Raw genomic sequence first — 12,344 nt, forward strand, 5'->3', positions numbered from 1 at the left:
AAAATACCAGTGTTTCAATTTAATCTTGATCAAACAAACAGATTTGTATTAAATACTTTAGCATTGCACTAAGTACATCTTACATGAAATAAAGTTAAGGTGAGGTTATTTGTAAGTTATGTAGATTACAATTAATTATTTCTTTTATCTTGGCAATAAACTGCTGGGGGGAAAAACAAACACATTTTGTTTTAATTAAATTAAGTATTCACAGACGCATTGTAGCTTAGGAGCAGGGTTATTCAAAGGGTGGTCTGTGGACCAGTACCAGTCACAGACTGCGGTCAGCCTGCACCATGAAGGTCATTATTAGATTCAGCTGATGGTGTTTCCATGCAAGACTTTTTTTGATGAGGGAAGCTGTGCTCCTATTTACCTTTATCCCGCTGCAGACCAATAATGAATAATCTGCAGTGGACTGCTTTGAGTACTACTAGCTTGGATGCCACAGGACTCTGCAGTTTCCCAAGCCTGAATTTGGTCCCTGGTTTTGTCACTTATTTTTGACAGTAATTGCAATATTGGAGCAAAAATGTTAATATTAGTACTGTAGTGTCTTTTCCACATGATATTGAAAACATCAGTATAAGTACTGATAATCTTATTTACAAGTGAGATAGGTTGTCATTGTCTTTTGTGCTTATTCCACAGATGCTCAAATGTGGAATGTGTACTCTGTTAGCATTAAAATATTAATACAACATATAATGCTATATATATATCCAAAGGCAAAGAACACAGATTTCAGATTTTTTAATTAATACAAATTTAAGTTTTAAAAACTAAAATAACTTCATTATACCAATAAAACAACTAGTATTTCAATATTTTTAAATGGTATGAACTGTTAGTGTACCAAAAACCACTTTTATCATCACAATTATATGACGATGAGTAAGTTATTTTACCTTCATAAACCTGTTTCCTCATTTGTAAGCGTGTAAAAATACACACTTCAAAGGATTAAATAATGATTAAATAATACATATAAAACATCTCGTGTGTATAGAGCACTTTGTAGACACTTAACTATCACCCTCCTTCTTCTCCCTACCACCATCCTTGTCATCTTGAGCATCCGCAGCTGTGCATGTATATGGCAAAGGTACAGAAATTTCTACAACTACAAGGGAAACTTATTTCAGTCCTTGGCCTATCAGAATTTCTTTTGAACTTAAGTAAGTTCTTTCCTTTCCTTATCAGTACTTTCAGCAGAAAAAGTTACACAACAAGAAACATGGAAAACAAAAAAGGACATGATAATTCACAAACACTGTAAATAATCCTTCATGTAATCTTTTAATCTCAATCATAAAAATAATCTTTGCTAAATCCACAAATAAGGCTTAAGCTATAGATTTATATGGCAAATATAATAACCTCCATAGGAAAATAATAATTTTGGCTATAACCTACTTAGAAAAATAATAATTTTGGCTATCTCAAGAAAATTGGGAAAAAACACAAACACATGAAGACTAAACAATGTGCTACTAAGCAACCAAGAGGCCAACAAAGAAAAGAATCAAAAGTACCTTGAGACAAATGAAAATGGAAACACAACTGTCCAAAATCTATGGGACACAGCAAAAGCAGTTTTAAGAGGCAAGTGGACAGTGATACAGGCTTACATCAAGAAACATGAAAATCTCAAATAAACAATCTTCTAACATTACACCTAAAAAAACTAGGAAAAGAACAAGCAAAGCCAAGAGTTAGTAGAAAAAAGAAAATAATAAAGATCAGAGTAGAAATAAATGAAATAGAGACTAAAAGAAAACAACAGAAAAGATCAATACTAAGAGCTGGTTCTTTGAAAAGATAAATAAAATTGACAAGTTAGCCAGGCTCAGCAAGAAAAAAAGAGATAAAATCAGAAAAGAAAGAGAATTTGTTTCTGAATTTGTATTGTGATGCCACAGAAATGCTGTGGTATGAAGAGTCTTCAGAGTCCCTTGGACAGCAAGGAGAGCCAAGCAGTTCATCCTAAAGGTAATCAGTCCTGAATATTCATTGGAAGGCCTGATGCTGAAGCTGAAACTCCAATACTGTGCCTACCTGATGCGAAGAACTGACTCACTGGAAAAGACTCTGATGCTGGGAAAGATTGAAGGTGGGAGGAGAAGGGGACGATAGATGAGATGGTTGGATGGCATCGCCAACTCAATGAACATGAGTTTGAGTAAATGCTGGGAGTTGGTGATGGACAGGGAGGCACAGCGTGCTGCAGACCATGGGGTAGCAAAGAGTCGGATATGACTGAGCAACTGAACTGATCTGAACCACAGAAATACAAAGGATCATAACGGACTATGATCAATAATTATAAACCAAAAAATTGGATAACCTAGAAGAAATGGATAAATTCCTAGATACCTACAATCTTCCAGGACTGAATTATGAAGAAATAGAGAAGCTGAGTAGATTGATTACCACGAGACTGGTTCTTGTTGATTTTGAGTATAAAAATTACTATCAGTACTAAAAGTAGGATATAAACCTATGAAATTATTAATTTCATAATAATCACAAAGGAAAATTCTTAATTGTTTTGTTCTATTAATGTTTTGTTAAAATGAGTACTTTGTTAGATATCATAGCCTTAATTTAAGTGGCTGAGAAATAAAAAAGAATTGATCCCAAGACTCTCTGAGGTGAACTGCTAAGGGAAAATATGTATTCAAAAGGAAAGTGCAAAGTGTCAAGTCATGTTATTTTAACTTGGTGTTGACTTGAGGGCTACTTAAGTAAAAAGAACCTTTAATGGCAACATCCATATATTTGAGGTAGCATTAAAAACTCTAGAAGGAGGGACTCTTGCTCTATTCACTTTTGCATCCCCATCTAGAATAGAACCTGGTACACAGGAGGTGTGCAATGAACACTTATCTTGTTTAAAGAATGTAACTGTGGCTTTTTCGGTAAGCCGCCTGAGGTGACCCCTAAAAATGGTGCGCTGTTCACTTGACCCAGAAAACCCCACAAAATCATGCAAATCAAGAGGTTCAAATCTTCGTGTTCGCTTTAAGAACACTCGTGAAACTGCCCAGGCCATAAGGGTATGCATATCCGAAAAGCCACCAAGTACCTGAAGGATGTCACTTTAAAGAAGCAATGTGTGCCATTCCGTCGTTACAACAGTGGAGTTGGTAGGTGTGCACAGGCCAAACAGTGGGGCTGGACGCAGGGTCGGTGGCCCAAAAAGAGTGCTGAATTTTTACTACGCATGCGCAGAAATGCAGAGAGTAACGCTGAACTTAAGGGCTTAGATGTAGATTCTCTGGTCATGGAGCACATCCAAGTGAACAAAGCCCCCAAGATGCGGCGCAGGACTTACAGAGCTCACGGTCGGATGAGCCCCTACAGGAGCTCTCCCTGCCACACTGAGAGGATCCTTTCTGAAAAAGAACAGATTGTTCCTAAACCAGAAGAGGAGGTTGCACAGAAGAAAAAGATATCCCAGAAGAAACTGAAGAAACAAAAACTTATGGCCCAGGAATAAATGCCGCAAAAAATAAATGCAAATAAAAGTTAAAAAAAAAAAAAAGAAAGAAAATAACTGTGGCACAGTTAAAAAACAGACAACTAATGCGCTGACTAGGTTGACTACAATTTCATTCTACCTACAGTGGAAACAATATGAAAGCAACAGATTATGAATCAAAAGAAATGGAAAAGGCATTTTAGCAAATTCACTATAAGCAGACTAACAAAGCACTCTGACCATACCAAAAGCATTTGGGAATAACTTCATACACAGTAACTCTCTGTAATGGAGTATTTCTCATAGAATATAAGTCTTTAGCTATGTTTGAGGTTGTAGCAAAGTCCAGCATTAGGAAATTAAGAATAAGATGCAGTAATACTCGGTAGGCTTCCCTGGTGGCTCAGAGGTTAAAGCATCTGCCTCCAATGTGGGAGACCCGGGTTTGATCCCTGGGTCGGAAAGATCCCCTGGAGAAGGAAATGGTAATCCACTCCAGTATTCTTGCCTGGAGAATCCCATGGATGGAGAAGCCTAGTAGGCTATAGTCCATGGGGTCGCAAAGAGTCAGACACGACTGAGCGACTTCAACTAGCACAACTAGTATTCAATTATTAACCTTTCTTAAACCAATCACTTATAATTTCAGTAAACTATCTAAAAGGTATCATTGTTGAATGTCAAGAAAGTGCTATATACATACCAGATATTTTATATATGATTATTTAATCATTAGTTAATTTTTATCCTTCAGAAAATAACACTATTTCTGTGGTTATCTTCATTTATAATCATGTAGTTTTGATAAAAAGGTTAAAATACACTTCTTGAATGAAGAAATATACTACACAGACAAACTATGCAAACCCACCAGCATACTGGAAAAGAAAGCTTGCCTTCCAGTTCTTCCAGTAAAAACTGAATCCTACTTCTTTCCTAACTGGGTATAAGAATCCTCAAAAGCAGGAAGCCTTAAATAAGTTTTCTCAATTACATTTTTTAAATTACCTGGACTCTTAGCTTAGCGGCATCCATCTTTCTACGAAATTCCTTCTGTAATTTTACCTTCAAAGCAACATCAGAAAGATCTTTGTTTTCCAGTTCCTGTAGTTGCTTTTCTGTTTCAGTTAATTCCACTTTTGCCTGTTCTGCTTCATGTTCAAGTTTTGTTACTTTCAGAGAATACTGCTTGCTTACGGACTTGGCATCATTACCTTCATGATAATAATAATAGTAATAACAATTGTAAATTATGTTTAAAAACTAAGTAAAACACCAAAAACATAAAATTTCCCTACTCTTAAAATGCTGGCCATGTAACTATTTAAGGCATAGCATTAAAAATCTAGCTGTCCCTTCACATCCCAAACACAACTTGTCATCTGGCCTCTTGAGAATTAGACCCTTAATGACTGTCCCCATCTGGTGCCATTCAATCTTCTTTCTGGTTCATCTTTTGTTCTGAATTTGCAGTTTACCTATGCAGGCATCAAACTCCAGTTAGAAAGGTATTTGGGGTGACTCTTCGGCCCCTGGCTTACTATAATTTGTCTTCCTACTACTCATAATCTATCTCTGAATTCTCTTTTTTTCACTATTATGAAAATTTTTCAACATACCAAAAGTAGGAGAATAATCCTGATAATGAATCTCCATCACCCAGATTCAAGAGTTACCAAGATTTTGCCACTGCTTTTTCATCTATGCCTTTTTTCTTCTTTAATTTACTTAAAACTTTAAAACAATTCCAGATGTCGTAACATTACCTATATATATTAATACTTTAACAAGCACTTATACAGAATATGGAAATAACCAAAAAGTCATTATCATACCAACAATGTTAATACCTACCAGTCCCTATTCAGACTTTCCCAATGGTTTCAAAATGTCTTACAATTAGCCTATTTTTTTTTTAATTAGTCTATTTTAATCACAATCCAAATAAGGTCACAATACATCTTATTGTTATATTTCTTAAGAATCCTTTAATCTAGAGCTGGCTCCCTCTCCTTTTCATCTCATTTGAACTTATTAAAGATAAATTTTTTTGAAATGCTTTTCTTTTGAATATTTAGAACATAGAGAAAAACAGAATATAAATATTATTTCTGTATCTCTTTTCATTCTAAGTCCAGCTCAGTTCAGTTCAGTTCAGTCCCTCAGTCGTGTCCGACTCTTTGTGACGCCATGAATCACAGCACGCCAGGCCTCCCTGTCCATCACCAACTCCCGGAGTTCACTCAGACTCACGTCCATCAAGTCAGTGAAGCCATCCAGCCATCTCATCCTCTGTCGTCCCCTTGTCTCCTGCCCCCAATCCCTCCCAGCATCAGAGTCTTTTCCAGTGAGTCAACTCTTCACATGAAGTGGCCAAAGTACTGGAGTTACAGCTTCAGCATCATTCCCTCCAAAGAAATCCCAGGGCTGATCTCCTTCAGAATGGACTGGTTGGATCTCCTTGCTGTCCAAGGGACTCTCAAGAGTCTTCTCCAACAGCACAATTCAAAAGCATCAATTCTTCAGTGCTCAGCTTTCTTCACAGTCCAACTCTCACATCCATACATGGCCACTGGAAAAACCGTAGCCTTGACTAGACAGACCTTTGTTGGCAAAGTAACGTCTCTGCTTTTGAATATGTTATCTAGGTTGGTCATAACTTTCCTTCCAAAGAGTAAGCGTCTTTTAATTTCATGGCTGCAATCACCATCTTCAGTGATTTTGGAGCCCCAAAAAATAAAGTCTGACACTGTTTCCACTGTTTCCCCATCTATTTCCCATGAAGTGATGGGACTAGATGCCATGATCTTCGTTTTCTGAATGTTGAGCTTTAAGCCAACTTTTTCACTTTCCTCTTTCACTTTCATCAAGAGGCTTTTTAGTTCCTCTTCACTTTCTGCCATAAGGGTGGTGTCATCTGCATATCTGAGGTTATTGATATTTCTCCCGGCAATCTTGATTCCAGCTTGTGTTTCTTCCAGTCCAGCGTTTCTCATGATGTACCCTGCATATAAGTTAAATAAGCAGGGTGACAATATACAGCCTTGACGTACTCCTTTTCCTATTTGGAACCAGTCTGTTGTTCCACACCCAGTTCTAACTGTTGCTTCCTGGCCTGCATATAGGTTTCTCAAGAGGCAGGTCAGGTGCTCTGGTATTCCCATCTCTTTCAAAATTTTCCACAGTTTATTGTGATCCACACAGTCAAAGTCTTTGGCATAGTCAATAAAGCAGAAATACATGTTTTTCTGGAACTCTCTTGCTTTTTCCATGATCCAGTGGATGTTGGCAATTTGATCTCTGGTTCCTCTGCCTTTTCTAAAACCAGCTTGAACATCTGGAAGTTCACAGTTCATGTATTGCTGAAGCCTGGCTTGGAGAATTTTGAGCATTACTTTACTAGCGTGTTAGATGAGTGTAATTGTGTGGTAGTTTGAGCATTCTTTGGCACTGCTTTTCTTTGGGATTGGAATGAAAACTGACCTTTTCCAATCCTGTGGCCACTGCTGAGTTTTCCAAATTTGCTGGCATATTGAGTGCAGCACTTTCACAGCATCATCTTTCAGGATTTGAAATAGCTCAACTGGAATTCCATCACCTCCACTAGCAGGTGCCCAATATGCTACTGGAGATCAGCGGAGAAATAACTTCAGAAAGAATGAAGAGATGGAGCCAAAGCAAAAACAATACCCAGTTGTGGATGTGACTGGTGATAGAAACAAGGTCCAATGCTGTAAAGAGCAATATTGCCTAGGAACCTGGAATGTCAGGTCCATGAATCAAGGAAAATTGGAAGTGGTCAAACAGGAGATGGCAAGAGTGAACATCGGCATTTTAGGAATCAGTGAACTAAAAAGGACTGGAATGGGTGAATTTAACTCAGATGACCATTATATCTACTACTGCAGGCAGGAATCCCTTAGAAGAAATGGAGTAGCCATCGTGGTCAACAAAAGAGTCCGAAATGCAGTACTTGGATGAATCTCAAAAACGACAGAATGATCTCTGTTCGTTTCCAAGGCAAACCATTCAATATCACAGTAATCCAAGTCTATACCCCAACTAGTAACGCTGAAGAAGCTGAAGTTAAATGGTTCTATGAAGACCTACGGGCTTCCCTGGTAGCTCAGCAGTTAAAGCATCTGCCCGCATTGCAGGAGACCTGGGTTAGATCCCTGGGTTGGGAAGATCCCTTGGAGAAGGAAATGGAAGACCTACAAGAAGGAAGACCTACAATACCTTTTAGAACTAACACCCAAAAAATATGTCCTTTTCATTATCAGATCAGATCGATCAGATCAGTCGCTCAGTCGTGTCCGACTCTTTGCGACCCTATGAATCGCAGCACGCCAGGCCACCCTGTCCATCACCAACTCCCGGAGTTCACTCAGACTCACGTCCATCGAGTCAGTGATGCCATCCAGCCATTTCACCCTCTGTCGTCCCCTTCTCCTCCTGCCCCCAACCCTTCCCAGCATCAGAGTCTTTTCCAATGAGTCAACTCTTCGCATCAGGTGGCCAAAGTACTGGAGTTTCAGCTTCAACATCATTTCTTCCAAAGAAATCCCAGGGCTCATCTCCTTCAGAATGGACTAGTTGGATCTCCTTGCAGTCCAAGGGACTCTCAAGAGTCTTCTCCAACACCACAGTTCAAAAGCATCAATTCTTCGGCGCTCAGCCTTCTTCACAGTCCAACTCTCACATCCATACATGACCACTGGAAAAACCATAGCCTCGACTAGACAGACCTTTGTTGGCAAAGTAATGTCTCTGCTTTTGAATATGCTATCTAGGTTGGTCATAACTTTCCTTCCAAAGAGTAAGCGTCTTTTAATTTCATGGCTGCAGTCACCATCTGCAGTGATGACTGGAATGCAAAAGTAGGAAGTCAAGAAACACCTGGAGTAACAGGCAAATTTGGCCTTGGGATACAGAATGAAGCAGGGCAAAGACTAATATAGTTTTGCCAAGAAAACACACTGGTCATAGCAAACACCCTCTTCCAACAACGCAAGAGAAAACTCTATTCGTGGACATCACCAGATGATCAACACCGAAATCAGATTGATTATATTCTTTGCAGCTAAAGATGGACAAGCTCTATACAGTCAGCAAAAACAAGACCGGGGGCTGACTGTGGCTCAGATCGTGAACTCCTTATTGCCAAATTCAGACTTAAATTGAAGAAAGTAGGGAAAACCACTAGACCATTCAGGTATGACCTAAATCAAATCCCTTATGATTATACAGTGGAAGTGAGAAATAGATTTAAGGGACTAGATCTGATAGATAGAGTGCCTTATGAACTATGGATGGAGGTTCGTGACATTGTACAGGAGACAGGGATCAAGACCATCCCCATGAAAAAGAAATGCAAAAATGTAAAATGGCTGTCTGAGGAGGCCTTACAAATAGCCTTGAAAAGGAGAGAAGCGAAAAGCAAAGGAGAAAAGGTAAGATATAAGCATCTGAATGGAGAGTTCCAAAGAATAGCAAGAAGAGATAAGAAAGCCTTCCTCAGCCATCAATGCAAAGAAATAGAGGAAAACAACAGAATGGGAAAGACTAGAGATCTCTTCAAGAAAATCAGAGATACCAAGGGAACATTTCATGCAAAGATGGGCTTGATAAAGGACAGAAATGGTATGGACCTAACAGAAGCAGAAGATATTAAGAAGAGGTGGCAAGAATACACAGAAGAACTGTACAAAAAAGATCTTCATGACCCAGATAATCACGATGGTGTGATCACTCACCTAGAGCCAGACATCCTGGAATGTGAAGTCTAGTGGGCCTTAGAAAGCATCACTAAGCCCAGCTACTGACCCTGAAAATTTGATTCTGATTTATTCTGAATAGTCAGCTATTCCTGGACTAGCAAACCCATGGCAGTGGGAAGTAAGAGTCTAGAGCTCATAGAAGGAATAACCATAGGGTCCAGTTGTTATATTGGTATCCTGAAAGTCTCTTAATTTTTAATAAAAGTTTATTAATTTTAATAAATTAAAATCTCTGAATTTTAAAATAAATCTCTGAATTTTAAAATTCTTTAACTTTTTAATAAAATCTTTTAATTTTTAGTAATTTTTTTCAAGTAGCAACCTAGATGTCCATCAGCAGATGAATGGATAAGAAAGCTATGGTACATATACACAATGGAGTATTACTCAGCCATTAAAAAGAATACATTTGAATCAGTTCTAATGAGGTGGATGAAACTGGAGCCTATTATACAGAGTGAAGTAAGCCAGAAGGAAAAACACCAATACAGTATACTAACGCATATATATGGAATTTAGAAAGATGGTAACGATAACCCTGTATACGAGACAGCAAAAGAGACACCGATGTATAGAACAGTCTTATGGACTCTGTGGGAGAGGGAGAGGGTGGGAAGATTTGGGAGAATGGCATTGAATTATTAATAAAATTTAAAAAAAAATAAAAATAAAAACAAAACAAAATTTCAATAAAAACCTTTTAATTTAAAAATCTTAATTAATTATAAATAAGTACATGTAAGTTGTCTTCTGGCTCTACATTTCTGATTCTGACTAACTTTAAAATATATATGACAATGTTTTAGTGACTCTAAGTCCCCAAAATTGTTTAACACACCAATATTTTATGAACCACTAAGAAAAACTACAGTACCAATTACACCATGTTAAATGCTGAAATGCCACTGATTTTTAAGATGCATTCTGATTTCAGAGATATTATAATGTGAAAAAAGTATATATTAAAACTGATGAATAATTGTCATTGTTATTCATTTTGGCTGAAGTAGCTACTATTTGGGGAAGTCTTCAGGGAAAGGGCTTTGAAAAGGAAGTACACATTGACCCTTCTGCTAAACACCATCTCTAAGGGTCTTCAGGAAGCTCCAAATTGCCCTCCATTCTAATGAGCAAGAAGAGAACCTGCTCAGTTTAAGTGCAGATATCCTCTATTTTAAGGCAACCAGGATGGGTATGCTGCTGCTGCTGCTGCTAAGTCGCTTCAGTCGTGTCCAACTCTGTGCGACCCCATAGACGGTAGCCCACCAGGCTCCCCCATCCCTGGGATTCTCCAGGCAAGAACACTGGAGTGGGTTGCCGTTTCCTTCTCCAATGCATGAAAGTGAAAAGTGAAAGTGAAGTCACTCAGTAGTGTCCGACTCTTAGCGACCCCATGGACTGCAGCCCACCAAGCTCCTCCATCCATGGGATTTTCCAGGCAAGAGTATTAGAGTGGAGTGCCGGATGGGTATACCAGGCTACAAAAGTGTGCTTGCTAGATATCTCATGGTGGGATAACCTATCTGAAAGAAAATCATTTATTTTAGAGCAGTAAATATCCTCAAGTTCCCTGCACACTACCCTGAAATCATGGGAATGCAGAAGCCATTTAAACTTCTAAACTGTTTCCTAGATTCACCTAAGGGAGGTTTATTGGCATCGATCCTGCCTACGAGGAAGGAGCACAATCAAAATCAAACACGTGAAATAACTGGAGCTGGAAGGATGCACTGCCAGGAATGAGAAACAAAAATGCTTTGGACAGCATCTATGTGTGTGTGTGTGTGTGTGTGCGCGTGTGTGTGTGCGCGCGCGTGCACGCGCTCAGTTGTATCCAACTGTAGGGGAAAGGAAGTTGAGAAAGGAAGACTGACAGCTAAAAAGCTAGACTTCAAGAAAGAGGAGGGAGAGCGAAGCCAAGTTTCTCCTTGCTGGCAGAGGATCTAGTACCCATAATTTGTGTAGTCTGAGTGTGATTATAGCCCTGGGCTTGAAGAAGAGGAAGGTATTAGTAGTATCTCCTTCAGTTCCCCCAGGAGACCAGAGAGTTGTTCTGCATTGGAACTGGGAAAAGAAATGTTAGTGGTCTAATTCCTTCAATTCTTTACTGAATTTCATAGTAGTCAAGGCTTATACTTTGAGTATATTAGTTGGGGGAACCAAAAAAACTTGAGGTGTGCATCTTAGAGCAAGCCTAATGGAGCTGGATGGTGAGGAAAGGTGGTGGTATATACACCCAACCTGGTAGAATCTGAGACTAAGGGGAGGAGCTGAAAGCCTGGCTCACTCAAAAAGACAGCTCTCAAGGACAAATCCTTACATCTTCAGAAAAACAAAAGTTATCTACAGTTAAAATACAAAGCTTGTAATTAATGTTAAAAACAAATTATTCAAGAAAGTAAAGATCAATAATTTAAAATAGGTATTTACTAAAATGAGTTAGGAAAACATCTTGGACATCTTATTTCCAGATGCCAAGAATAACGTTTCTTTAAAAAGTGACAAAAAACATTAAGGGCCACAGAGATTCAGGACAACACAGAGTTTACACTGGTTAGGACAATTCATAGATAAAATTGAACATAATAAAATTCTTTTGATAATTAACCTCCACGTATTGGCTTTAGAGCCCACCTTGCTATACCAAATTCCAGACTGACGTGGATAGTCCTGAGCATCAGAAATTAAAATAAATGTTACAACATGAGAAGCACCTTTAGAACCTTTTCTTTCTCATAAGTTCACTAGATACTATTACCTGTTTTAATTAATTCTTTAATCAGATCTTCCTTCATCTTGATGTTAATAGTAAGTTCTCTCATTTTTTGTTTAGCTTCAGTAAGTATGAGTTCTGAATTTCTTAATTTTTGCAAATTTAACTCTTGACTCTCCTGGAGACATTCAATCTTTAAATCTTCAAAATAAAAGAAACAAAGCTGAGAAATAAAACTATCTGCTCAGAAACATTTAACAAAAGTAGAGTTTAAAAATAAAAAAAGCAGACACAGAAGCAGTCTAGAAGTACCAGAGGAAGGGACAAACAGAGAAGGAAAACACATGGCAATTGTGATTTTAGTTTT

General features: G+C 38.2%; 1 protein-coding gene and 1 pseudogene across 5 annotated transcripts in view; one reads left to right on the forward strand and one right to left on the reverse strand.

The window, feature by feature from the left end:
• Positions 1-12,344, reverse strand: part of KIF27 (kinesin family member 27) — a 94,212-nt gene that overhangs the window by 39,939 nt on the left and 41,929 nt on the right. For all 5 annotated transcript variants that reach the window (XM_061426044.1, XM_061426045.1, XM_061426041.1 and 2 more), the window contains 2 exons: positions 12,023-12,178; positions 4,493-4,698 (listed from right to left, as the gene is read on the reverse strand). In XM_061426044.1, the coding sequence (XP_061282028.1) occupies positions 4,493-4,698; positions 12,023-12,178 (362 nt within the window). The remainder of the gene's footprint in view (positions 1-4,492; positions 4,699-12,022; positions 12,179-12,344) is intronic.
• LOC133252974 (large ribosomal subunit protein uL22-like) lies at positions 2,919-3,503 on the forward strand (annotated as a pseudogene).

Source organism: Bos javanicus, chromosome 8 (assembly GCF_032452875.1).
Source record: "Bos javanicus breed banteng chromosome 8, ARS-OSU_banteng_1.0, whole genome shotgun sequence".
In the NCBI taxonomy this organism is placed as follows: domain Eukaryota; kingdom Metazoa; phylum Chordata; class Mammalia; order Artiodactyla; family Bovidae; genus Bos; species Bos javanicus.